The sequence below is a fragment of the Macaca thibetana genome, chromosome 1 (genome assembly GCF_024542745.1).
Source record: "Macaca thibetana thibetana isolate TM-01 chromosome 1, ASM2454274v1, whole genome shotgun sequence".
In the NCBI taxonomy this organism is placed as follows: Eukaryota; Metazoa; Chordata; class Mammalia; order Primates; family Cercopithecidae; genus Macaca; species Macaca thibetana.
The window spans coordinates 132,512,168-132,538,602 of NC_065578.1; the positions used below are offsets into that span (position 1 = coordinate 132,512,168).

The 26,435-nt window shown below is 55.9% G+C and overlaps 3 protein-coding genes across 7 annotated transcripts in view; 1 reads left to right on the top strand and 2 right to left on the bottom strand.

Annotated features, from left to right (window-relative positions):
• The window catches only part of LOC126935658 (sodium/potassium-transporting ATPase subunit alpha-2), a 907,274-nt gene that overhangs the window by 676,604 nt on the left and 204,235 nt on the right, over window positions 1-26,435 (top strand). The gene's annotated exons all lie outside the window — the stretch shown is intronic.
• The window catches only part of TAGLN2 (transgelin 2), a 297,175-nt gene that overhangs the window by 2,906 nt on the left and 267,834 nt on the right, over window positions 1-26,435 (bottom strand). Inside the window, exon 2 of one of the 3 annotated variants that reach the window (XM_050759521.1) lies at window positions 4,366-4,444. The gene's annotated coding sequence lies outside the window, so the exon portion shown is untranslated. Of the gene's footprint in view, window positions 1-2,092; window positions 2,241-4,365; window positions 4,468-26,435 lie in introns of those variants that run through there. The other 2 variants (XM_050759520.1, XM_050759522.1) reach the window with 2 other exon arrangements.
• IGSF9 (immunoglobulin superfamily member 9) lies at window positions 5,970-23,426 on the bottom strand. 3 transcript variants are annotated; one of them, XM_050757383.1, is made up of 20 exons: window positions 22,344-23,426; window positions 21,910-22,098; window positions 16,643-16,795; window positions 15,699-15,859; window positions 15,344-15,461; window positions 13,634-13,775; window positions 13,382-13,527; window positions 13,145-13,287; window positions 11,458-11,598; window positions 10,753-10,869; window positions 10,394-10,544; window positions 10,079-10,202; window positions 9,636-9,811; window positions 9,134-9,384; window positions 8,836-8,920; window positions 8,565-8,741; window positions 8,260-8,302; window positions 7,069-7,929; window positions 6,680-6,807; window positions 5,970-6,445 (listed from the first exon to the last, which is right to left on the bottom strand). In XM_050757383.1, exons 1-20 carry the CDS (start codon window positions 22,399-22,401, stop codon window positions 6,264-6,266), a joined length of 3,546 nt encoding a protein of 1,181 aa, XP_050613340.1. In that variant the 5' UTR covers window positions 22,402-23,426; the 3' UTR covers window positions 5,970-6,263. The 3 variants fall into 3 exon arrangements, with proteins under 3 accessions (XP_050613340.1, XP_050613327.1, XP_050613332.1); XM_050757370.1 differs by adding an exon at window positions 11,004-11,081 and having other exon boundaries at window positions 15,699-16,795; window positions 21,910-23,426; XM_050757375.1 differs by lacking the exons at window positions 21,910-22,098; window positions 22,344-23,426 and adding an exon at window positions 11,004-11,081 and having other exon boundaries at window positions 15,699-17,937.

Consider the following 26,435-nt stretch of genomic DNA (forward strand, 5'->3'; position numbering starts at 1 on the left):
AAGGCTTTCTGGAAGAGAGAGGCCTGAATAGGTCCTTAGGGATTTCAGCAAGCACAATGAATTTCCTACAAGAAACCAGACAATAAAAACAAATTCTACTTTCCCTTCTAGGAGCTATGATAGGCAGAACCATAGCCCCCCAAAAGTTGTCCATGTCGTAATTCCCAGAACCTGTGGATCTGTTACCTCGTATGACAAAAAGGGACTTCGTGGATGTGACTAAGATCTTGAGATGGAGAAGATTATCCTGGATCATCCAAATGAGCCCAGTGTAATCACAAGGGTCCTTACTAACTGAAAGTGGGAGACAGGTGAGTCAGAGTGGGAGAAGTGACAACAACAAAAAATGGAAGCAGAAGTTGGAGTCACACAGGGCCATGAACCAAGCAATGCAGGTGGCCTCCAGAAGCCAGAAAAGGGAAGGAAATGGATTCGCCCCAAGACCCCCAGAAGGAACAGAGCCCTGCCAACACCTGCATTTTAGCCAGTGAGACCCCTGTTGAAGTCTGTAGGACTGTAAGATGCTGCATTTGTGTTGCTTTAAATCACTAAGCTTGTAGCAATTTGTTACAGCAGAAATAGGAAATTAATACAGGAGCTCTGGGTGACATTTTTGGGGAAACCTGGCAAGAGAAGGCAAGACGGGGAAATACACAGGAGGGTTTAACTTCGTTGGAGGGCTTTGATTAGCAAGAACTGGGTGGTTTCCCGACCAATGGCCTGAGTTGGCCAACCTCACTGTGGCAGTGTGTTCCCAACCAACACTTACCACCTGGGTCTGACACTCAGAGGCTGAGCAAGACCTGGGCATGCTACGGATGCCAAGGGGAGCCAAGAACCGAGAACGGTCCCCATTTTCTGTCCCACCCCCACCCTGGTTAGGCTTTTCTCTCTTCTCCGAAACAGAGCTAGCTGTCAGGCTGCTCACTAAAGGGGACCCCCAGGGCAGGCATCTGTGTTCAAGGGGAGGAAAGAGAGCCACCCCTTCTAACCACATCTGGCTCCAGGCCAGGTTGGCCTTCAGGGATGAAGTCACTCTGGCTCCCCCTCTCCCACACATCCAGGTTAAACAATCCCACCACTCCCGCTCAGTGGGCCTCAGGACTCTGCGAAATACAAGGGGACCAGCCTGCCTCAAACCCTCAACCCCTCTCAGCTGCGGAGGCTGTGTCTCAGGCCAGTCCCTCCCGTCCCGACTCCAACATGGCTGCTTATCAAGCTGCCCATTTCCGGCAGATCCTCCCCTAAATCAGTTATTTTTAAACCTCATTAAGAGCAACCCGCCCCCTCCACTTCCCCCAGCCCGGAAAGCTGGGCCAGATAAATGTCAGTCTGGGCCCGGACCCACAGCACCAGGCACACACACACCATCAGCTGGGGGAAGGCAGGAGGGGTGGAGTGGCTGAGTTCTGAGGAGAAAGCAAGACAAGCATTCCCGCCCTCCCCAGCGGCCACTCCGCCACAGAAACCTCTAACCTCTGATGCACAGGGGAATGGCTGGAAGACAGGTAGGAGGAGGAAGGGGCTAAGAGCTACTACCACTAGTAAGCCCCCTCTCCGCAGCCCAGTTCCAGACCTCTCTTCTGGAACCTCTCCCTGAGGCTCGGGGATCACCATGGCACAGGTAAAGAAAGGGCAGGAGAATGATTAACCTAGACACTGGGGTTAAGAGCAGAGAGAGAATGGCCTGAAGCCAGACCCTTCCAGTGCCCCCCAACCCCCAAGACAGGACAAACTTGGCCTCCCAGACCCACCACTGGGTGGAAAGTGGATGCTGAGGAACCCCCTCCACCGCCCAACTCTGGGGCCTGGACACAGCTGACAGGGTAGCGGCCTCCAGCTGCAGTGTATCTGCTCCACTCTGGGGCCATTGCCCTCAAGCTCTGAGGTGCCAGAGCCATAGGGCGGAGTCCTGAGAAGGGGCAGTTCCAACCAGGCCAGGCCTGGCCAGCAGCTGTTTCTCCTCCCCAACCCCACAGGCAGGCAGGAGCTGATGGGCTGCGGCTGCTGGAGCTGGGAAGGCCCACCCTAGGGACACCCAGGGGACCTGCCCCTGCCCTCCCATAAAGAAAACAGTAAGCAAGTTGCCTACCAGGGTGAGAAGAGATATGCCCAGCTGGAAGACAGGTGTGGGGGACCCCCAGAGCTGGGGACCCCAAAGGAAGGTGATAGCTGAACAACCTGGGAGATAGGCTGGCAGCGAGCAACCTAAACCCTAGCGCTACTCCAGCTGTGAGAACAACGCTCACCCTCACCCTGGAGTTACATACAATAGGCGGGAAACGGGAGGGGCCACGCCAGGCACTCGGCCCCACCCAGACCCTAGGCTGGAAGCTTACCTCACCAAAGCCAAAGCCAAAGCCAAAGAAAAGGCGGACATGGGAGGGGGCGGGGAGGACTTCAGGGTTCTTGGCTAGGGTGTTTAACTGGGAAGACAAAGGGACTCTCCATCCACCGTGCAGATGGGACACAGGAGAACTTCCCAACTCAGATTTGGGGCAGGGACTGTTCTCAAAGAGCAGTACAGTGAGGGCACCAGCTGAACAGAGCGAGGTGCCACAAGCAGCAGCAAGGATGGGAGGCGGCCCACAATTAAGGGAACCACCGTAGGGCAGCCCCTCACCACCGAGAGTCAGGAGCAGAAGAGAAAGCTGAGGCTACACAAACAGGAAGCTCCAAAGCTTGCGTGGGAGGAGGGGATGAGGTGGGGGCCGTTGCCATGGCTTCTGTATACCAAACAGTGTTTGAGGCTGGGTGGGGGCTCCCGGCAGAAACACCCTCTCAACACAGACTTTGAGGTGAGGAGGCTGTGAGCACGGGAGAAGTGGGATCGTCCCAGCAGTGCTCGGGTGTAACCAGGTGCAAGGGATTCCTCCAGGAGGCAGCTATGGTGGGGATGAACAGCATGTGGGGGGAAGATAGGAAATTACCCGTGTTGGGGTGAAGAAGCGGACTCAGGAAGTAGTCGTTCAGGAGAAGAAATTCCCTGGGAAGGGAAAGTGTTCTGAGCTAGAGAACCCACAGCTGAAAATTCTGGAGGGAGAAGGGATGGAATGAAGAAAGGATTGGGGCCAATCCCGGGGTGGGGGGCAGGGGCAGAGGCCTTGGGGTGAGAGAGGGAGTTGCGGTTGGACAAAACCTATTTGTTGGTTCTGGAATGGTAGGGTCCTACTGGACCCGCCCTGCCTTGGCCTCCTCTGCAGTTTTAGGTCTGCCCCTTGCAGTAGGGAGGAGAAACTGGGAGGGGGCTGGAGATAGAGAGCTATCGCTGTCTGGTGCTTTGGAGTCAAAGAGAACACTGGGGGACCCCCGTCCCAGCCGCAGGTCTTCCACATCGGATCCCACACTCCATCCCCACTCTCACCCCGTTTCTCTCTGCCCCACAGATACCAACTGTTCACAGAACTCCCAAGACACCGGCTCCAGGTAGCCCCAAGAGGCCCAGGGCGCGGGGGTGGGGGGGGGAGGCGGCAGTCCACTTCCGGTCCTGCAGGTCCGGCCTCCCAGCCGCCGCCCCCCCCCCCCCCCCACGACCACACCCTGGGCCGTTAGAGCAGATGAGTCACCCACCGCCCTCCCGCCGTTGGGGTGACGCAGTGGTCTGGGCAGCCCGCCCGCGGCCACCACCGGGTTTCCCAGCAGCAGGGGGCACCCGGTGGGGGCAGCGGCGCTCGGGCTGGGGTAAAAGCAGCCACCACCACCCCCACAACCTCACACAGACAGGGCACCCCGGGGCGCAGTCAGGGCTGCAGCACCCAGACCCCCGAGGTCGGGGGACCGTCATAGAGATGACTGGAGCTTCACAGAAGGTCACTGTGCGACCCATGCGGAGTCCTCTAGCCCCAGCTCGTGACCTCGAGTCCCCAGAATAGCAAGCTAGCAGGAACAGGAATGAAAAGGGCGGCCTCGGGGACTCAGAGGGCACGCAGTGCCCACACGTGCTCCTGGAACCAGGAAGTGAAGGGTCGCGCGGGAAAGCCCAGGAGCACGAGCTGGCCCAGGGCCGGCGCCACGACCCGGGGTCACTCGGGGCCAGCCAGCTAATGTCCGACGCCCTTTTTTCCCCTCGCCCCAGTGAGGACTCGGCGATGGAGCCCGCGGGTGGAGCTCAGTCCCTGAGTCCGTGCTCCGGACGGACGGACGCCCTGTCTATGCATGGACTAACCTCGCCTGACCTCATCGTCCAACAATGTCGGGTCAGGGCTTGGGGACAGGATCTGACAGCACGGGGCGGGGTAAAGTAATCACCGGACCCTTGCCTGGTGCCAGCCCTTGATCCCCGCTGGAACAAGTCAAAAGCGCTGGCTTCTTGGTTTCTACAGACCATGCACATCCCCCCGACCCCCGTCCCTGCGACCTGCTCACCGTTCAAGAGGGCTGGGGAGCGGCGCACTCACTCAAGGCAAGGGCTGCAGCTGCAAGTGGTGCGCCCTGCCCAGCCGGGGGTTTTCAGGAGGGTCCCGCCTCAGACGGGGCGGACCCGGGGCGGGGCAAGGGCCAAGAAGGTTTAAAGGCGCCGCAGCGCAGAAGGCGGGAGGACTGCTTGAGACAGAGGGACGGTTGAGCAGAGCAAGGGTTAAAGGTTCGGGGAGTCTGGACCTACGAAGGCAGCTGCAGTGGTCTCCACCCGTGAGAACCTCAGCCTCCACCGGGAGCCCGTAGACTTGTGCCGCAGTAGGAAACTTTCTGCCTAGAAAGTTAGCTGAAGACTGTGGGCGTGTTTATGTGGGAAGAAGCCTCCTAGTTTAGAGGCTGGCAAGGTAAATGGAGGCACAGGAAGGCCTTTCCCCGACCCCAGCTGACTAGTGTGTGACAGGACTGGGACTTGCAGGCCGGGACAGCACCCCCACGTGATCTTGCTCATCTCTTACTTCAAGCCTGGGCAGGGACTAACAGTGAGGTCACTCTTTGCCCAGGGCCCTAGGGGCGTGTTGGGTGTTGGGACCCAGGGTTCAGATCTGACTTCTGCCTGCCTTTCATCTCCTTTTCTATGACTTGGTATCTCTTCCTAAATCCTGGAGGGATCACAGAGGGAGCCCTCAGCGGGAGGAGGCTGGCCAGGGTTCTTTTGTCTCTGAGGGTGGAGGACGGCACAGTTCAGGGATAGAGAAAGCCCCCCACCCTTTCAGGCTTCAGTTGGACAGAGTCACCCTGGGTGGAGTTCTTCACACATGTTAGAGTCCTCCCTTGAACCTGAGATTCCAGAATGTCAATATCCAGTCCCGTCCCACCTTTCTATTCTCTGTTCCCTCCCCAAGTCCTACACAGCCCTATATTCCAGTCCCACTGATTGTCAAGCGTTCTCACTCTTCTGTGCCTTTACAAAGGCTATTCCTCTGCCTAGGATAGTTTCCCTTCCTTGACTGGCTCCCCACCTTTACCTGCTGTGTGACTGTTGTGCACATTACTAAAGCATTCTATGCTTCAGTTCCCTGGTCTATAAAACAGAGCTAATAGTACTACCTAATTCATAGAATTGTAGAGAACTAAACAGTCCACCTATAGGGCTTAGAGCAGTGCCTGGCACATAGTGAATACTACTATTATTATTACCACCATCTGTGAGGGTCCTGAGGACTCCCCTCCAATATGTGGCATTTGCCCCGGAACACGATATTAGCGTTCACTAAATGTTTGTGGCCTTGAATGCAACATCTTCCTTTGTGCTACCACAATAACCAACACATAGCTTTATCACAGAACTTATCACATCATATGGCAACTATTTCTTTACTTGTCTGCCTCACTGACTAGAAAGAACTCAAGGGCAAAGACATGTCTTCAAGAACCTTATTTTCTCAGTATCTACTTCAATGGCTGGCCTTTAGTAGCTGGCCTCAGTAAGCACTCAATAAATGCTTCTTGAATGAATGCTGAATGCACCTCCATTCATTCAATAAGATTCTCCTCTTCTTTAAGGGTCCAGGGATTCTCCTGGCACTCTCTCAAAGACGGATAACACACAGAAACATCTTTCAAACTTTGTTTATTCACCTGTAAAAAACTTCACACACACACACACACACACACACACACACACGGGGGCGGGGCAGACCTAAGATCCCTGTTCCAATCCCCAGACTCACCTAGGGGGTCAGCACATACATTCCATACCAAGGTGACCCAGGCTCACTATCCACTATCAGGGTCTGGGCACCAAAGGGGCAGGCAGGGGCAGTGTCCTAGGTTGAAGCTAGGTCAGTCTGGTTGAGGGCCTCCTTTGCAGGTCCATATGCCTTTTCCCAGCCTCACATTAGGGGTGTTCACAGCAGAGTGGCCTGTTCGGGGTGAGGGACTGGCTGTCGATAGGCTGGTAGCCGAGCCCTAGTAGCATCTCGGCGGCGGCGGAAGGCCAGGAATTCCTCCCGAAGGGCAGCACAGCGGGCCTCAGGGCCAGTAACATGGGCAGTGTTCAGGAGGCAGCCCTCCTCTGGAGTCTTCACACCTGCAAGAGGCGGGCAGGACAATGAGAAGAAGCCCTGAGGTTCACTGAGTGAAAAGGTCAGATGTGAAGCTCGTTAGGCCCTTCCAGTACAGATGGCCCAAGGGGGCAAGGCACAGTCTAGAGCAGAGGAGCCTGGGAGGCAGGGTCTGACTGGGAATAGATGGGTCCTAAGGTGGCAGGGGGGATGTGGGACAGCATGGCCGAGATGCCTGCCTTTCCCTGGGGCTCACACACCTAGCTCTGGCTCAGCTTCAGGTCTGAGCCGGGAGCTGGCCAAGCCCAGGTGCAACGTCTCCAGCAATTCCATGTCCCCAGGGAATTCTGAGTCCCACTCATAGTTCTCGTCCACAGATGTGTTCCTCCTGTAAAAAAAGACAAACATATGGTGTGGGTGGAGGAATAGAAGCTGTTCAGAAAAGTCTGAATTCAAGGACCACAAACTCACATTAGGCCATGGGTTTCCCCTGAAAAATACCTGGACCTCAGCAAAAGTTTCTAAAAGGAGACAAGGTTTCCCATTCCCAGGGTGGGAGTGGAGCAGAGAAGGCACAGGGTATTGGGAGAGGGGTGAGGTCTGTGGCAGGACTGAGGCAGAGGTAGGGATGGGCAGCGACTGCTCTCACCTCTTGCTGACTGTCACCACATGCTCCCTTCGGGGCCATCTCTCAGGGCCACTGGCCCAGCTGCTGGTGTCTCCTGGAGCAGGGCTGAGGTAGCTGCCTCCAGCAGAGGGGGCTGTGGAGGGGGGCCGCAGGAACGAAGCGCTGCCTCGCCCGCTGCTCTGGCTGGTGAGGCTGCCTCGAGGGGCAGCAGGGAGAAGGCCTGGCAGCAGCCGCTCCCTCAGTGTCCAGTCAGCCAGGGCTGTGTAAGGGGGTTCTGCAGTGGCCCCAGCCCCTACCACAGCCCCAGGAAGTGATTCCCTGGGGGACACAGGAGGGGTGTCTGGAGGACGAAGGAAAGATGAGGTGGGGCAGCGCCGGGTATCCATGTAATCTGGGGGTGCAGCAGGGCTGGGCTCCTCAAGAGGGGGCCAGTCCCCATCCACATTCATCTCTCGGAAGAAGGGCAGGCTCAGGTACTGGAGTAGGGGTCCAGGACCTGGCAAGGGACTGGGTGGAGCTGCTGGAGGGGGCGCCACAGGGCTGATGTCTTCAATGCAGAGGGGCTGGGGCGCCCCACTGGGGCTGCTGCTGCTACAGTCAAAGGACCGGGCGAGACACTGGGCTGGAGTCCGAGGTTCTGCCTGCTCCGGGCCTGACCTTTCCTGGGGGGCCGCCACAGTGGGCCCCATCACAAAGCGCCCATCTGGGCCCCGGCAAATGGGCTCCAGGGGTAAGGGTCCCCGGCTAGGCGGAGGATCTGGGTGGGGGCTGGGAGTTCCGGCAGGATCCCCCCAGAGCAGACTCTGGCGCAGGCTGGGAACTGGGGAACCCTGGAGCTTCAGCTTCGCCACGCTGTCAGGACTGCCTGAGCCCAGAGCAGAGCTGGGGAAGGACAGGAGATCAGGGTCTGTGGTAGGGGCAGGTCCCCCTCCCAGGAGCCAGCGTCAGGCCTTGAGAGGTTTGGTGAACAGAGCAGAGCTAGGGAGAACAAGCGAGGAAAGGACCAACAAGGTGGAAGGGGTGGAGGGAAGGCACAGGCCATACTGGACCGGCCTCAGGCTGGGGCCACTGCACACCCCTTCTTACCCTCTCCCACTTTTGTTCCTCTCCCACCCCTAACATCCCCCTAGTAAAGATGCAAAAAAGGAAGCAAAGGATACTGGCATGTACAATGGAAAAGCAGAAGAAAGCCAAGGAGGTGGAGGCACTTACGGTGCAGCTGATGTCCCGGTCGGAGAGAAGATAAGAGGTGGATCTGGAAGGGCACGAGAATAATAGGTGACACAGGCAAAAAACCAGGCCCTCCAGGCGCAGACTCTCTCACCCAACACCAAACGCCCAACCCCATCCGGGTGGGAAAAGCGTAGGCAGGACCCGATGCAGGACTAAGAGAATGCACCTGGATCACACAGGAGCGAGGATTTTCCCCCAGGTAGGAGGGGCTTAAGGAGGGGCGGGGCCTTTCGGTGCACTAGGCCCAAGTGCGCAGGAGGAGGGCTGAGGGTGGAGGGTCTTACCTTGGCGGAGGCGCTTGCGGCGGCGGCGGGCAGCCCTGCGCCGGTTCATGAGGCAGGCGGCCAGAATGCTCACGAGGACGGCCACGCCTAGGAAGCAGACCCCGCCCACCACGCCGGCCAACACAGGCTGGGGCAGGAGACCCGGCAGCTGCGTGCGCGAAGGGTAGACCTCCAGACCTAGGCAGGGGACCACGAGGGAGGGTCAGTGGACTCGGAGCCCCCCGCCCCCACCCGCAAGCCCTGGGGCTCCTCCCTCACGCCAGGTGCTCACCAGAAGTGGAGACGTTGGCCGTGTTGCTGGGGTCGCTGACGTAGCTGCCTGCGAAGGCCACGAGGCGGAACTCATAGAGAACATCCTGCGATGGGGATGGAGTGCCAGGAGGGAGGTCAGGGCCCAGCACCGCCCATCCCAGCGGTGCGCGGAAAGACTGTGCAGGTGGGACGGAAGGGTGAGGTAGGATGCGGAGATGAAGAGCTCAAATCAAGATGAGAAGATAGGGTTTGGGGAATGGAGAAGGATGCAGGAGAGGCCCTAGGAGGCTGCTCCCTGTGTTGCCTCTCGCACATACCTTGATGAGGCCTGGTACCAGCAGCTCTGTTTCTGTGCCTGCCACAGCTGGGTCCAGCACCTCCCAGCCCTGGGAGCCTTGCCGTCCTTCCAAGACGTAGCCATCCAGTCTCTTAGGGACCAGCTCTGGGGGATCCCAATGCAGGAGTACCCCCCGGGGTGTCCTCACTGCCACCAGACCCCGTGGAGGGGACAGGGGAGGGGATATCTCTGTTGGAGGAAGCCTGGGTGCAGCTGGCGTGGTAGGAAGCCCTGCAGGGGACAGAAAGGCAGGTCAGAGCAAGGATTCCCAGCGCCCCTCCCCTGGCCTTCCACGACCCCAGTGCCCAACTCTTCTCCCAGAGCCCCTGAAGACAAGCTCAAATCATCTTCCACACACCCCTCTGGACCCTAAGCTGGCCAGCACCTCTGCCCCTTCCCACCCAGAACCTCCCATATCCTAACTTTCCTAGCAGCCCTTCTCCACCCTTGTCTCTGCTGTTCTGGGACTACAAGCCTCTCACCTTCAGGAGCAGACAAGACGATTTCGCTGAAGGGACCACTCCCCAGCTTGTTCTGAGCCAGCACGCTGAACTGGTACTGGGTGTGGGGCTGCAGCCCTGGCACTAGGAGGTGAGCAGCCCCCACAGGCACTGCCAAGGACACCCAGTCATGGTGCATTCGGTCAGGACGCTTGGCCCTGGGAGACATGAGGACACGGTGGGTACCTCGTTAGCTAGGTAGACCAGAAGATCTGGGGTCCAGAGATCTAACCAACTCCTCTCTGCTCAACCATCCAAGGTCTCAGGACCTTGGCCCTGAACTCAGAATCTGGAAACAGGGAAGCAGAGCCAGGACTGGTGAAGGATAGAGGGACAGAAGACAGGGCAGAAGGCCAGATAGGTTCAAGGAGGAGAGGAAAGGAGGCAAGATTGGCGCAGAGAAATGGCAGGAGCAGGTCACTCACAGTGGCGTGTACCAGACACTGAATCTCTGCAGATAGCCACCATCAAAGCCAGGCTCCCAGGAGACATTGGCACCCTTAGGCAAAGGCACCACGGACACATTGGTGACAACATGAGGGCTAGTGCCTGGGCAGGGGGGAATGGAGGAATGGTGGTCAGGGCCTGAGGGAGTGTAAAGAGTAGCAGGGGCCCCAAGGCCAGTGCCCTTCACCCATCATCATCCCAGGGGTCCCACACCCATGATCCCCTTTCTGGGCCTCCAAAAACGATTCCCATGTAATTTCTCCCAGCCCCTGGCCATCTCTCCAGCCACTAACCCAGCACGTAGACGTTGGTGGAGGCGGCCACTCGGGCCACAGCATTGCTGGCACTGCATTCCCAGTGCCCGTGGGCCTCCTTGGTCAATGGTCGCAGGATGAGACTGCTGTTGCTGTCCACCTGGGCCTGGCCTTGCAGCCCCCGGCCCACCTACAGAACCACTGGTGAGCCCTGAGGACACACGCAGCCACCCCTCACCAAGGGCGCCCCTCATCTCTCCAGGCAGCTCCAGTTCCTCCCCACCCTGCCTCTGACAGCCCTCTCCTTCCCATACCCTCCCTCCCACAAAATGGCTGGGGCACAAGAGGCAGGGGTGAAGTGGGCACGGGTACAGGCAGAGCGGGCTCAGGAGCCTTACCTTGGCCCAAGACACAACAGGAGGAGGGTCCCCTTGGGCGGAGCAGGGGATGAGCAGCTCCCGCCCTACTTCTTGGAAATATTCTTCCTTGGGCCGCTCTATAAAAGCCGGGGGAGCCTGCAAGCCAGGTCTGGCATTGGGAGGGGCCCTCTCTTACATCACCATCTAAGGTTGGCTACTCCCCCTCTCTGTGTTCCTGTCATGCCATGTCTCACCTCACTCTCTCTCACTCCCCCTAGCTAAACACTCACCAAGCCTGTCTCCACCTCATTCTCTCTCCATCTCTCAATTCTTCTGTGGCTCTGTGTCTGTTCCCCAGTGGGTAGGGGCTGGAGGGAAATGGTGGCATAGTAAGGGCTGGCAGGCTTAGGCAGGACTCTCAGTGATGTACAAACTTCTGCAGAACATTCTTCCTCCCAGAGCCCCAGAGAGGGAGGCAGCACGGTCAAGGTTAGTGAGAGTTGGGGTGGACAGGATATCTTACTTTTGGATGTGTGTGACTGATGTCCCACCTCCCAAGCACCACCTCTGCAGAAGCCTCTGGGATGGCATCAGGCAGCTGCTGCCGTGGCCACCATGGGAAACAGACTTGGAAACCCCTCCCCATGTGTCTGCCCCGCCCCACCCCCATCAGCCTGGCCTTAGCGCCATCTCCAGCCATCTGACTCACTGTCACCACAGGCCCCCGCCCACCCCCGGCCTAACCTTGAGCAGCACGCGGGTCACAGGGGAGGGCCCGGCGGTACCAAGACTGTTGTAGGGGGTGCAGGAGTATTCTCCCAGGGCATCCTCGTTCCCCAGGGCGATGATCAATGAGCCTTCTGTGCCCTGGGACCAGCCAGGGAACTGGAAGGAAGAGGAGATGACAGCTAGAGAGAGGAGCTCAGCAGAGACAAGCCCGGGATGGCAGTACAAGAGAGGGGGCAGGACGAGAAACCCACAGCTATGCAGAGGACTCCAGCAGCTCCATGTCTAGGCCTGACCCCTCTCCGATTTCCAGCGCTTCCTTTCTCTCCTGCCTACAGAGGGACCCCTCCCAATAGTGTGAGGCTGTGACTGCACAACTCCAGGGGGTGCCACTCACAGAAAATACACTGTGAATGGCCACCCCTGGAGTTGGGCTACAGGGGGCTTCCTGCCTGCTGGGACTTCACCTGGCTCCCTTCCCAGCACTCCACAACGAAGTTCAGCGTCTTCCACCCCACACCAGCTCCTATTTCTCTATTAAAGGGCCCACCGTCCTCCTTGCTGAAGTCTGCCTCCACACGTTCCCTCACTCCCCCTAGCGAAATCCTAAGCCAGTCATCCTGAGACGTCCCTTTTGTCGGGGCATGAGCCCATTCATCTTCATGTCGTCCTCTCTAAATCAGACTCCACAACTCTCACCTGGCCATTTCAGCAGCTTCAGAACCCCTCTTCCTATGTCCAGTATCTCCTGCTACATTCCACTGGATAAGCTCAGTCCCTGATCACAGCTCTGATGCTATCACACCAATGTTCAACAAACTCCAGCAGCTCCAACTGCCTGCAGACTTTTTTCTTAAACAGTCAACAAAGATAATACTGAGTACTATTGTTGTAGAAGCCCCAGGTACACTACGATGAAAAGACGGCAATACTAGGCCTCAAAAAATTTATAGTCTCTGCAGACAAAAGATCCCAATTGCCTTGGAATGAGGCAATGGTAACCTGGCATTCACAGTTCTGCCTTTTGATGCCAACCTGTCTTTCCAGCTTTCTCTGCACCATTCATGTCCCTACAGGCACTCCAGCTTCCACCCAATTGGATGATCCATGATTCCATAACACATGATTCCATAAACGCACTATACTACTTCCTGCCTCTTGACCCTGGTTTCTGCAAGGGAATGACTGTCTCCTCTTTGAGGCCCATCACCAGAGTCCCAGAATCTGTTGCTGGTCTATCCTCAACCACCCTAAAAGAAAGGCATGAGCTCCATCCGTGGCCTTCCAGACAGTGTTGCTGTCCTCTGCCCAGGCAGTGCCCACTTGAAGGATGGATGCCTCCTTCCCCCTGCCCCCAACCCAGTATCCCACACAGCACCTGGTAAGAAGTGTGTGTTCCCCGGGACACACAATTCCCCAATCATCACACGGAAGAACCTTCAGTTCTGCTTCTTGACTCTTTGCCATCATTTTCCCCAGAGATCATCTCTCTTCTTTCCCCAAAGAAGACACAAAACCACCACCTTAAACCATGGAAATTTTTCCTCAGGGGTTTTAAGTAGTCTCCTATGCAACATGTCTCATAACACAAATTAAATTCACAAAAGATGTGTGTCCCCAGTCACAGAATTGAATTAAACTGAGCTAACTCCACCCTGCTGTCCTGAGCAGAATAACACCAAGCTGTACTGCCCCAAGCCTGTACCTTGTCCAGCTGCAGGGCCTTTCCATCCTTGGTCCAGCTGACAAAGAGCAGTGGGGGGTTGGCACGAACCGGGCAGCGGATCACCCCCGGCATGCCTATGGGCAGGGGCGTCTCAGGAGGCATAGCTGTCACCTGGGCTGGGTCTGGGGGAAAGTAGTGGCAAGTTGGGGGAGAGGGGCTTGGCCTGGCCCAGGGGAAGGGAGCAGGCTGTGGGAGAAGCTGGGGTCAGGAGCTTACAGAGCACAGTGAGGTAGGCAGAGGCTGAGGGTGGATGCAGGAGGCCATTGCTGGGCACACAGGTGTAGCAGCCGGCATCATCAGGCTGGGTGGCCTGCAGCCGCAGGCTCCCGTCCACCAGAATCCGCACCCGGGATTGCAGGCGGCTGCAATGTGGCATGTGTGAGGAGGGGTCCAGGCCTTGCCCAGCCAAGTGGCTCTTCAGAGACTGTGAATTCCCCACCTCCACCCTCCTAATGAGGGTGACCCCACCTAATGTGGAAGACATTGGTGTTGTCCTGGAACCAGCTGTAGGTGAGATTAGCAGGGTATGCCTCAGCGTGGCAGGCCAAGGAAACATCCTGGGAAGCATTGACTGTGCAGTTCTTGGGGGGCACCACGATGACTGGGGGTCCTGTGGGGTGCACAAGGGGAGGAAGGTGGCCTCAGCCCACAGTCTTCCCAGAACCCTGAGGTCACCTCTGCAATCCTTCCCAGCTCTGCCCTCTGGAATCCTAAGGCTCGTTGTTACCGGGCTTTGGGGAACGGAAACAGAAGCTTCCCCCTGTATGTAACAAGAATTCATCCTCTCCCTGAGACCCATTCCTCTTTCCAAATTCTCTCTGTTCCATCAAGAGCAACCCCATTCATGCGGTTCCACTGCCTAGGAATGGTGTGTGTGTTTGGGGGAGTCAGTTTAACTCTGCTCATTTACCATTTGTATCCCTGCTTGTCACCTCTTGAATTACTTCTCTGTCTCTGACCCTAACCCAGGTGCCCAATACCTCACCTCAAGATGCTGCAGCAGCCCCTGACTCCAGGCCCCCCTGTGGCTGCCACTCTAATCGCCATTCATACAGAAACAGCCCCTTGAGCCACAGAACACTTCTGCTCAGGAACGTGCAACAGCACCTGGCTCCTACTACACTAAGCTCAAACCCAGCCGTGTGGACCCCTGAGATCCAAACCCTCCCTACCTGGCCAGCCATCTTTCCATGTCAGCCCTCATGAACTCTTTCAGGTCAGTGTGGGCAGCTGACTGTCCCCCATCTCCATGCCTTTGCTCCCTGCACCCCCGGTCTGGAATGTCCCTCCCAAGGGCCTGGCCACACCACATACCTCCTGCAAAAGCACCTCTGCTACTACAGTTCCACTACTTCTTCCCCTCTCTGGGCCGGTACCGCATGAGTAGTCAGTAAGAAGAGGTCATGATGCGAGCTGACACAACAGAGCACTGACTGCATGCAGGACACTGAGTGCTAAGCACTTTACCTGCACGACCTCATTTAATCCTGACCAAAAGCTTGGCGGTGGGAATTGTCTCCATTTTATGGATGAAGAAATGAAGTCTCAGAGGCAGAGAGATTGTGAGGTGATTGCCCAAGGACAGCAGGAGAGGCAACATTCCCATTAGGCTTCCTTATGCCACAGACGACACTTTAACCATTACCCGGCACTGCCTTTCTTACAGTACCACGGACAGCAACACTTTCCTGTTTCCCCAATTAGTCCCACTTCCCCACAAAGATAATAGGCTCTATGAAGGCACAGTCCAGGCCTTCTACTTCTCAGTTTCCCTTCTAAAGGAAGGATCTTGGCCAGGAATTCCATGTGCCTGTGACTGGGCTCAGCTGGACCTAAGTAAATTCTTGTAACAGACCTGAGAGGTAGACATGAGTCTCTTTATAAAGATGAAGAAACTGGGACTCAAGGAGTTAGCCGGTTCACAGCCTAACACAAGCACCCATGTCCTTTCCACTATAATACACTACTAGGCACTAAGATCGCTTTGTCTGCTTACCGAGCCTTTTAAAATTAAGGTGCTGGTTTCAGAGCGACAGCCTGCATTGGGAGCCCCCTCAGCTTCCACGGGCCCTGCCCTCAGGCCCAGATCTTCCTATCTTGCTGTGAACCAATTCAGCCATAGGTCACAGCCCCCTTGCATAGGTAACCCTGGAGCCCAGCCCTCCCGCCAGAGAGCACCTAGCACTAGCAGCTGGGTGGCGTGGGTGGCGCTGCCCTCAGTGCTGGAGGCTTGGCAGGTGTAGACCCCAGAGCTGCCTCGCTCTACCCGGCGGATCCGCAGTGTCCCGTTCTGCACCTAGGGAAGGAGTGGGTGAGGAAGAGTCCTTTCCCCTGCCAGCCTCAGATCCTGCACTTCCGAGGCTGGCCAGCAGAGGGAGGCAGCACCCCAGGCTCGGGGCAAACAATGCCAACCCCCTCTCCTGGCCCATCTTCCAGCCTGGCCTTTGCCTCCTCTGTCCTCTGGCCCCACTGCCAGGCCCCCACTTCCCCTTCACACTCTATATGGCTCATTCTATCCACCCCCAGGACTCACTTGCACCTGGCCCTGGCCCTGGCCCTGGCCAAGGTCCTTTCCTCGGAGCTTCCACGTCACATGAGGCAGGGGGCTGCCACGGGCCACACAACGCAGGGTCACAGGCTCCAGTTCCTGCACTTCCAACACAGCAGGAGGTGTCTCCTGGAATTGAGGGGGCGCTGCAAGGGAGACAGGCATCGGGGCCCCAGAGGGGCTGTCAGCGTAAAGAGCAGTGCCCGAGGGCCAGGGAGATGACTCAGGGCTCCAGCCTGCTGCCCTGCCCACCCACCAGCCCCGCCTCATAGGAATGCTCAGCCCGTGGCCACCCTGTCTGCTGCACCCGGGCCAAGTGAGGATTCTATCAACCCACCCCCACACACTGGCCTGGGGTTGAACCCAGGCTGGATGTCCACAGCCGGCGGGGAAAGCCACGTCCCCTCGGGAGGAGCACTGTTCTGGGAGTGAGGAGGGCTGGGTCCTAGACTCTGCTCTGCCACTAATCAGTGGCATGACCCAGCCTCACCTATGCAGTGGGAATGATTATGACCTCCTTCCTACTTAGGAGTGAGACAGAAATAATAAGGGCCTGGGTGAAAAGGTATTTTGAAAACACAAAGTGCTATGTGTATGTAAGCTGTGTTTCACTCAGGGCCCAAGAGCCCCCTCTCTCCCACCCACTTCCCTGGCCAGGGAAGCAGGAGGGAAGAGAAAGAGGGAGTTCCTGACACAGAGCCTAGAAGACTGATTGGATTTATATTTGAAGAACTGAAAAGGGCAGGAGTATGGGGGAGGGGTGAGATGCAACTACTAAGTGAGCAAACAAGGACTCTCAGGAAGGGTGGGGCATCAGAGTTGTTTGTGGGATAGAAATAGAACTCCCTCTTCCCCTTTCTCCCACCAGCCAGAGGTCCCCATCCTCCTCCTCCCTGTCCTTCTCCACCACCTGCCCCGCAGCCTCATACAATTGACTGTCAGATGCACCCAGGAGCCGTTAGCAAAATCGTCTTCAGGGATGTGCTGGTCCAGGAAGAACACGCGGCACTCGTACCAGCCCTGGTCTTCCACCCGGAGACCCTCAATCTGGAGAGAGGCCCCCTTCTGCAGCCGGACTCGTCCTGGGGGAGGAGCCCTGAATCAAGGGTGCTGAAGGAACCCCATGGAAGCCCCAATCCCCTGGTCACACTGGTAATTCTTAGAGGTAAGAACAGGCTCAGTCTCTCCCAATTACTCTGAGAGTGTGAGGTCCACAGAGATGCAGATGGGGTTGGGGTCATTCAGGACAGGTCCCTCCATTCAGCCCCTCTGACCGCTCTTGCCGTTCAACAGCTGGGACCCTGTCTACACAAAGAGAAACCAAGGGGACAGCAGGTGGACAAAACCTTCCCCCTGAACTGCACTCGGCATCCAGGACTGTTGGGGAAGGAGGTGAAGAGCCAGCACGTAGTCTCCTCTGGACTCTTACAGGATCTGGGCTTTTCTTGTAGGGGAAGGTGTGAGCTCCTGGGAGTACTCCTGATAGAGCATTGTTTCCCTGAAAACCTCAGCAGTGTTTGAGGCCCTAGCAGGGGAACCCAGACCCCGCCTGCCAAAGCCCCTAATCCCTCAGGGCTATTATCAGCAGCCTAAGCGCCTTAGGGTGGCCAGAGTCCAGCCCAGCAAGCAGCAAAGTCAGCAGCCTCCTCGCCCCATCCTTTCCATGCCCCGGGGCACTCAGGCCCCAGCGGGCTGACCACATACAGTTCCACAAAGCCACACAACCACAGCACAACCAGACACCTCAACCCCGCTCTTAGTCAGCATACACACCACACTGCCAGGCTCAGACCAAGGGTGCCTACCCAAGCCCTCAGCACCCTCCCTGGATGCAACTGTGCACCCCAAACGGCTTCATGGGTCCCTGGCAGTGTAGCCTCGTGATACAGGCACACACTTGGGAGCCAGATAGACCTAGGCATGAGTCCAGCTCGACTGTGTACTCTTTTGGGCAAGTTACTTAACCTCTCTTACCTCATCTGTAAAAAGAAGAGAAACAAAATTAAGGTGGGGTGGAGGAGAGAAATAACGTAGGGAAGGCATGTAGCATGGTGCCTGGTATCACTGGATGCTCAAATAAAAGTTGTTGAACAAATAAATGAGGTCTAGATTTGAAATCAGAAAGCTGCACTCAAGTCCTGGCCCTAGCCCTAAACTGATCACACATCATCTTCCTTTTCTCTCCCTGCATCAGTGAACAGCACCACCACACACCAAGTTACCTTATCAGGAACCTGGCATCTCCTAGATTCCTCAATTACCTCCCGTATCTACTTGCTCATTAGGTTTTTCAAATCCTACCTCCTAAACATTTCCCCTTCTCTGCTGTCCTCACCTTTACACGTGTGGCATGTCTCACCTGGGTTTCTCCAACCGCCTACTTGCAGGTCTCCCTGCCTCCAGCCTCCTCCCCTCTACATCACATTGCTCATCCCCACCTTGACCTCCGCTGTGAACAAATGGAACTTTCTTTTTTTTTTTTTAGAGACAGGGTCTCACTCTGTTGCCCAGGCTGGAGGGCAGTGGTTTGATTGTAGCTCACTGCAGCCTCGAACTCCTGGGCTCAAGTGATCCTTCTGCCTCAGCCTCTCAAGTAGCTTGTTTACAGGCAAGTGTCATCATGCCTGGCTAATTGTTTAACTTTTGAAGACAGAGGTCTTGCTATGTTGCCCAGGCTAGTTTCAAACTCTTGGCCTTAAGGGATCCTCCTGCCTCAGCCTCCCAAAGTGCTGGGATTAAGCTGTGAGTCACTGTGCCTGGCTGCATTTTCTTAATCTTATGTTGTATGCAAATGTTGCTCCAAGTCCCTTTGCATAGCGTCCACCCCAGCTCTTCCTAATACTAGAAATTCCGAAGCTGTGAATGTGCTCAGCCCCTGCAATTTGCTTCCATTCTACCTCTAGAGTGATCTATTTCAGAAAGAAGAGAAAAGAAGGATCAAGTTGAGGCAGGCTTTGTGATCTTAGGCAAGAGTCTTTTTGTACTTAGAATGAGTTCCAGGGTGTGGATTCTCTAGGATGGGTGGACCTGCTTAAAGGGCTAGGTGTTGAAATCCCCACCCGGGAGATAAGACTAGGCTTAGCAGGTAAATATTTAACATAATCATACCCTTCTACCTACTGTCAGGATTCCTCAAGAAGGCTAATCTGCCTGGCTGCTGAACCCTGCAGACCCCAGACTGCAACCTCTTCTATGTCCCACATGACACTTTTCATTATTGTGATCTTCTAGCTCCACAAAGAAGGAAGAAGAGGGAAGGAAGATTGAGTGTGGAATACGGGCCATGTAATATTAGGCGTTGTCACCATATTTAATCCTCCCAAGAATTCTATTGTAGCTTAAGGAATTAAAATGTTAAGTTTCTTTCCAAAATCACATGGCTAGTAAGTGACAAAGCCAGGCTTCTTTCTCCAGACGCAGCATGCTTTCCATGGACACGGGTGTTAGGACAAAGTGCTGTTCAGGGCACTGGGTGTAATCGGTATATTCTCACTTGGGAGATGCTGGTAGCCAAGGGGTAACAGTGCAAATGTTACTGAGAATATCCAAAGAAGCATACTGCGTGTCCTAGCTTTTCTGACAGTTGGACTGCTAGACCTGTAGTGTTACAGAAGAACAGGAAGATCTCCGGCAGGGCAGCCCTGAGTCCTCTTGAGTCCTGGGCCCACCTCCTGGAGGCCTCCCTCCACCTGCAGGGCTAAAGCCTGTTGACTTCAGATCTTCCCGTATGCTGGGGTGTGTGAAGAAAACAGGAGACACAGTCTCTGCTCTCTTGAGCTCTCGGAAGGCAGGGAACCCACAGTCACCTAAATGGGCAAGTTCATGTCCACACATCCACAAAGAAGTTCAAAAAATGGTGCTAACTGCACCCAGACATTGCACTATGAAGCAAGAGGTTAGTAAGGAAGGCTTCTGGGAAGCTGTGACTGGGCAGAGGGTTAAGAATAAAAGGTGGTGAGGGGAGGTGACTAGAGCAAGCAGGGGAGTTCTAAGTGGAGAATGAGGTCACTGATTTTTATCAAACAACTCAGGGCAGAGAAAAAAATGCATGTCCCTTCTGCTATGTGGGGCATCTTGAAAATCCCAAGAAATACAGCACAAAAGTCCATCCCGCCATTTTGATGAGTTGGTCTAAGATCCACCTTAGGAAAGCTGGTGTCGACTAAGCCTAACCTTCCTTCCGGAGGCCTGGTCATGGGTTCACACCACATAGGCACTGTACGGGCACAGGCCGGGACACTTTACACACGGCAGCTAACTGAATCCTACTCTTTAGTCCTAGCTTGTTTTGTATTGCTTTCACTCCATGGCACTCGTTGATAAATCCAGTCCCCTCTGCTAGATGCTTCTAGAGTCCTCAAAGATGGGAAGCCTTCCCTTCTGTGTGGTCCCTAATCCTCCAACAGTCTCTGTCAGGGTTCCACACACATTCTAGACCACCAGCCCCACAACAGTCCCTGGCCCATCTCCCCTTCACTGCCCAGAGGGTTTATGACAGAAGAGCATTGTCCTTAGCAACCTCTACCTTCTGTTGCTTAGCAACAGCAGTTCCGAGTCCCCTACACAAAGGCTGAGAGGCCCCTTCCACACTGTGAGGCAGTAAAAGGGTTAGTGGGCTCGGGGGTCTCCCTCAGGTCTCAACTCCCTCGGCCAGAGGGCCCAACCAAGAGCTCCAGACTGAGGTAGGGGTGTGAACAAAGGATAGGAGTAGAGAGTAAGTCCCAGAGGCTACTGCTCACAGCCCCTGCAACTCAAGCAACAGCACAGACAGAAGGAAGACCCACAGGTAGACAAAGTTGCTAACCATCCAGTGGCTTCAGGCCTGAGGGACCTCAAGGCAGGACACGAGCTGGAGAGAAGGAAGAGCTTCAAGTCTCCCTGGTGGAGTCCCAGGAAAAGCCCCTCTCTCTTCCGCCTCCCCTTGCTTGCCCTCAGTCAGGCAACATTTTGAATCTGTCCAGCCTCAGCCCGGCAGCCCAAGACCCCTCCCAGGACCGGGCAGGCGGAGGCAGGGAGGGAGGGCTGGTGGGTACAGCCGTTTTTTTCTCCACTGGTGCTAATTGGGGCCCGCTTTCATCCATTCCCACAGGGCTTGTGTAGACACATACACTCCCACCAGGCTGTTTGCCAATAACTGCCCCCAGTTTGAAAATAAACTTCCCTTCTGCATCACCTGCCTGCACCTCCTCCCCTCTCCGCTCAGCCCGCCCTGTGGCAAGGCTCAGCCAATCCCAGGGTTTCCCTCAAGATTCAAACTAAAGAGGGAAAAGGTGGGGGTCTCCCCATCAAAATCCTCCCAGGTGGCCTTTCCTGGGTCTCCCCTCTCTAAAGAGGAGGCAACAAGACTCTCTCTCAGCCCTAGCCCAGACCCGTCCTCAGGGCCTCCTGCACACTGCCCTCTGAGACCTGGCACTAAACCGCTTAGATTAAGGCTCCATCCGGGATTAGGAGGAAGCAGAGCCATTGTAGCCATTCTAGGGAGCCAGCTGGGGTGCAGCAGAAGGCGCCCAGGGAGGCTACACACGATTTTAAGTCCCAACAGGTGCCACCTAAAGCAGCAACCCAGGCCAGCCCCATTCAGTCACTGACCTTTGGGGAACCTGGGCCCTCCCCAGCCACCCTCTCCGTACACCTGTGCTTCTCTACTCAGAAGCAGGCTGAGTGCCCCTGGAAAAGCAGAGAGGTCACAGCCGCACCCATCCTGCTGCCCCATCAGCCCATTCCCTAGAAGACTTGAATCCCTGAGCTAGCATTTAAGGTGATGGGGAAGGGGGAGAGGGCAGAGGAGTGAGCAGGTAGTAGAGCCAGGACCAAGGTAGGGCCAAATGGGGAGACTACAGATCAGGATGAAGTCTGGGAGGTTTCATGATGAGATCTAGAAAAAGCAGTTACAAAATTAGAATGGATACTTGGAATAGGGCTACAGGATCTCCTTTGGAACAGACCACGTGGAGTCCTAAATAGCACAGCTATAATAGTGAGTGTGAGTGTGTGTGTGTGTGTAAATGAATGAATCTTTCAATGAATTAACACTGCTTGGGAGCACAACCATGCTTGTTAAGCAGAGTTAAGGCAGCAGGGCTGGAGATGAGATCAGGGCAGGGACAGAGCAGTTCACAGGAGGCCTTGCCCAACTCTACCCAGTCCACCTTTCTTGCTGATACCTGCCTACCTCCCACCTGAGGAGAACTCTTACCCACGTAATCAGGGTCAATTCTGGGAGAGTAGAGGCCGAACTGGATGAAGATGGGAAGCAGGAATCCAAAGCGCAGCCACTCGATGACATGCAGGGGGGGCCGGCCGGCCGGGGGCAGCAGGTCACAGCCCAGCACCACACTCTCCCCAGCCCGGCCCACCACCGATACCACCTCAGGCTTCCCTCGACCTGCATGATGGGTGGCATGAAGGCACAACGGGGGGCCAGGGTCAGTGCTGGGAGGGGAGGTGCCATCAGTATCTCTGTAGGCACCTTAGGACTTTGGGTGACTGGAGAAACCCCCAGTTCAGCTTCTCCAGAACCAGCCCTATTCCTCCCCTGCCCTCACATGCTCAAAGAGGAACCCTTGAGGAACACCCCCATACCCACCCCAAGGCTAACAGGGTGTTCTTGAGCCCAGGAGTCGAGCTTACCGTCAGCCCCCTGGCTGATAACCAGGCTGAGGACGGCCAGGCCGAGGCACCACACCATAGCCCAGCTGGCCTGCTCGCCCAGCCCCTCCTATCCACAGGGGCCCAGATGGAGGGGCCAAGGGATGTCCTTCTGATCAGCTCAGGGAACAGGTTTCAGCTCTCACTCATCTGTACAGTGAGGGCTTGGCTCATGTAACACCCGAGGAAGCTGCTCTCCGGAGAACCACCAGATCTAAATGCAAAGTGCAAGGCAACATGCAGAGTTGGCCAATACTGGAGCCCAGAAGAAACCCCACCATTAGAGAAAGGCACTGGGAAGAGAAAGGAGGGAGGAGCGTAAGTAAGTGGGGGGTAAGGGGAAGGGGGGAATCTTGAAGCCCTGAGGAGTAAGAGCAGGAGTAGGAGTACTGGGAGAATGGTGAGTGCTGAATGCAGAGACCAGAAAGGTGAGGAAATAGGGGAGGTTGGGAGAGCTGGGAAGGTCTTAGGAAATGCGGAAGGATTCTGGGGACGCCTGCTTTCTGAGAGTCTTGAAAAACTAAGCCAGAAGAGAACTGGGGTTCCTTATATACTTGGAAAAAGATTTTTGAAGGAAGTATGGTAGATCAAGACTTTCATGGCCCAGCCTTCTCTTGCTTCTTTCCTTACTCTTGATGCTTACAAGGTATAGCAGCAAGATGGAACCAGTGCTGTCACCTTCACCTCACTGTGACAAATAAGGGCCCTGAGGATCTCTGTTCAGAGGCAGAGAGCCAGTCAAGGGCAAATCCAGGGCCCTTAACCCTCAGAAAGTGGTCCCCAGGACACCCCCATACAATCCCTTGTCCTATTTCCCCGGCTTCTATGAAAAACTCTGGAAGCTGGGGACCCAAGGCCTTTCTCCATTCAGTCTCCCTACACTGCTTTGGCAATGAGTGAGGCACTTGGGAGAGGAGGAGCTGCCTCCCCCACCTGCCGGTATGGGGGTCCCAGGCAGCATCCTCCAGGTCTGGACAGGTCCTGGGGCTGGCAGCTGGCACAACTTCCTCATGATACTGCCAAGCAGCCCTCCCACTGCCAGGCACCACCACCGAAGGACCTCACCCAAATCCCTCCCACTCACTCCCCTCCAATATCTTCGGGGTGGCGAGGTTTGTCAGGCTCTCTCTTCCCCAACCCCAGGCATGGTCCAAAAAAAGCCTGTGAGTCCCTGAAGTGTACAAAATGAGCCCTGGGGCATGGAGGGTAGGAGCTCCTGACAGCCCCACAGATCCTAGGGCAGTCTCAGAGAGCCAGAGGGTCCATGCCAGGGCCCGGCGCAGCCAAGCAGACTCTGCTCTGAGGCCTCCAACCCACTCTTGGCCACAAAGTTCAGGATAGACTATAAGACATCCTCCACAGAGTCTGATCCTTTCCTCTACATAATGATCCTGTACCGTCTAACTTCTGGCAATTCACTAGCAACAAAGCCCCCTGTTTCCCACTGCCTCCAGGCAGCTCTCCCATACTTCCCTGAAAAACCTTTTTCCAAGTATATAGGAACCCCCTAGTTCTCTCCTGGCTGTTTTCCAAGACCCCGAGTAACTAGGTATCCCTAGAATTCCTCCGAGTCTCCTAATATCTTTCCAACTTCCCCTGCCTCCACTATTTCCTCACCCTTCTAGTCTCCTCACACACCACTCCCTCATCCTCCCATTATTCCCTTTCCAGTTATCGCTACTATGCACAGTCCCCCCACAATTCCAGCTTCTGGCACCAGATCTCCAATTGCAGCAGGCCCCCTGCGCTACAAGGAACTCCCTTCTGGTCTCCCCGCCCCCCAGCCACTTCTCCCCATCCTCTCCTGCCGAGAATTCTCCTCCCTGGGATTCTCCTGCCTCAGCTCACAATACAATTCTGATACCCCACCCCCAACAATTCTTTCTCCCTCGCATTCTACGGTCCCCTGGAACTCCTCCTTTCTCTTAGAACCCACCAAGAACTCCCCCACATTGCCTCCAGAACTCTTGCAGTTCTCCGGGAACCCCCACCCACCCGCCAAGAATTCCACTTCACTCCCCAGAACTCCCCTAGTTCTGCTCCCCCAACGAATTCCACTTCTCTCTAGAACTCCCCGCTTTCTCCTGTCCCCCATAACTCCGCACTACTCTCCATGCCCCCGCCAGCATCCCCACTTCTATACCCCCAGTACGCCCCCTCCCTCACCTGCTCCGCACCGCTCTGCTCCACTCTTGCCGCTACACAATAGGGGGCGGACCCGCCTCCCCGCCTCGGACGCCCCGAGCGCCTCCCGTCGCCCTGGAGACCGCCAATCCCCCTCCCGCGGCGGCCAATTGGAGCCGCCAGAGGCGCGTTGAGGCGGGCGGGACCCCTGAGCGGCCTGGGAGTTGTAGTTTCAGGAGGGAAGGGTTCGGCGGCACGTGGGCTCAGGTCGCCCCCTCGTGGACCCCTGCACAGCCAAGCGTGGAAAGGCCGGTGGGTCGCTTCCCGCCGCCGGCAACAGGGGCCGCCGGCTCCGGCCAGCGCTCCAGGGCTGCGGGAGCTGGCCTCTTGCCGTCCTTCTTTCGGCGACCCTCTCTGCTCCCTGAACGGGCGCGCCACAGAGGCGGCAGCAAGGGTTGAAATCTGAGCCTGGGGGCAGGAGCACCAGGAGGGGAGCATGACTCCCCGCCCTTGCATTGGCGAGCTCCCAAATCTTGCCCAGGCGCCTCCCACCGTGTGCAGCTGGGGAAGTCTGCTCTGAGCGTGGGGTTGCCAAGTCAGCTCCCGAGGCAGCTCCGGCACCAACGACCCAGAGAAACAGGCCCAGAGGGGAGAAACGACAGATATCCTGACACAGGAGATTGAAAGGGAGGAATGAAATAAAAGATCACTTACTGGACCACTGCAGGGTGCCAGATCCTGGACTAGATGCTTTATAACTCCTGTGTAAACTTCAAGAAACCCTGCGAAGTAAGTAGAGCTCCCGTTGACTAATGAGAAAACTGAGGCTCAGGGAGCTGAAGTAACTTGGCCCAGGCTTTCCCATCTAAGATATGGCAGAGCTGGATTGAGACCCAACCCAAACTTCATCAAACCCACTCCCTAGGAGACATCACCCTCAGACACAAAGATATCTTGCATATCTTGCCCCTCAGAGATTCCACCTCCTCAGCTTGGTGATGCTGTAGGGATGCAGGGTTGGTTTAAGCAATCATTGCCTGTCCAGGTCCTTGCCATTCAGTTGGCTCCCTTGGAAGCCTTCCTTGAAAGTAACATGCTGATCTCATCCCAATCTGAAGTACTGAGACTCAAACCGGGTGCACCATGCATCAGACGCACAGAATCATTGCTGTAACATCATGAGAGACCCTCCGGGATGGGCCTAAGCACTGCTTGGCCCCAGAATCCCTGGCACATCATTTCTCCATGTAGTCATCCAAGCCCCTATATGATTACATCCTAGTCCAGGAAGCTCAGCACTACTGTGGTACCCATTCTATCCTTAGTAAGCTCTGCCTGCTGGACAGTTCTTCCAGGTGTAAAGGTTTTAGTGCTTTTGGGTGACTGAGATGGAAGAGGCAGGAGCAGTGGGCCAGTCTCTTCCACCATCCCTCCCACAAATACTCCCAAAGTAGCAGCTTTTCAACAATGCTTTTCAATGTAATACACTGATCTATTGATAAAACTATAATGGAAACATGTTAACGAATGCAGCATGGAAGCAAGGCTAGAAGAAATGGTCAAAGAGTGAAGTGGTTTTGTTTGTTTGTTTGTTTTTGAGGCAGAGTCTCGCTCTGCCTCAAAAACTCACACCTCAGGAGTGCAGTGGCGCAATCTCAGCTCACTGCAACCTCCACCTCCCAGGTTCAAGCGATTCTTCTGCTTCAGCCTCCCAAGTAGATGTGATTACAGGCACCCGCCACCTTGCCTGGCTAACTTCTGTATTTTTAGTAGAGATGGGGTTTCACCATCTTGGCCAGGCTGGTATTGAACACCTGACCTCGTGATCCACCCGCCTCGGCCCTCCCAGAGTGCTGGGATTACAGGTGTGAGCCACTGCACCCGGGGGAGTCAAGTGTTTTTTAGTCTTTGGATCCTTACCAATCATTGGGAAGGATCTCCCTCCCCCGT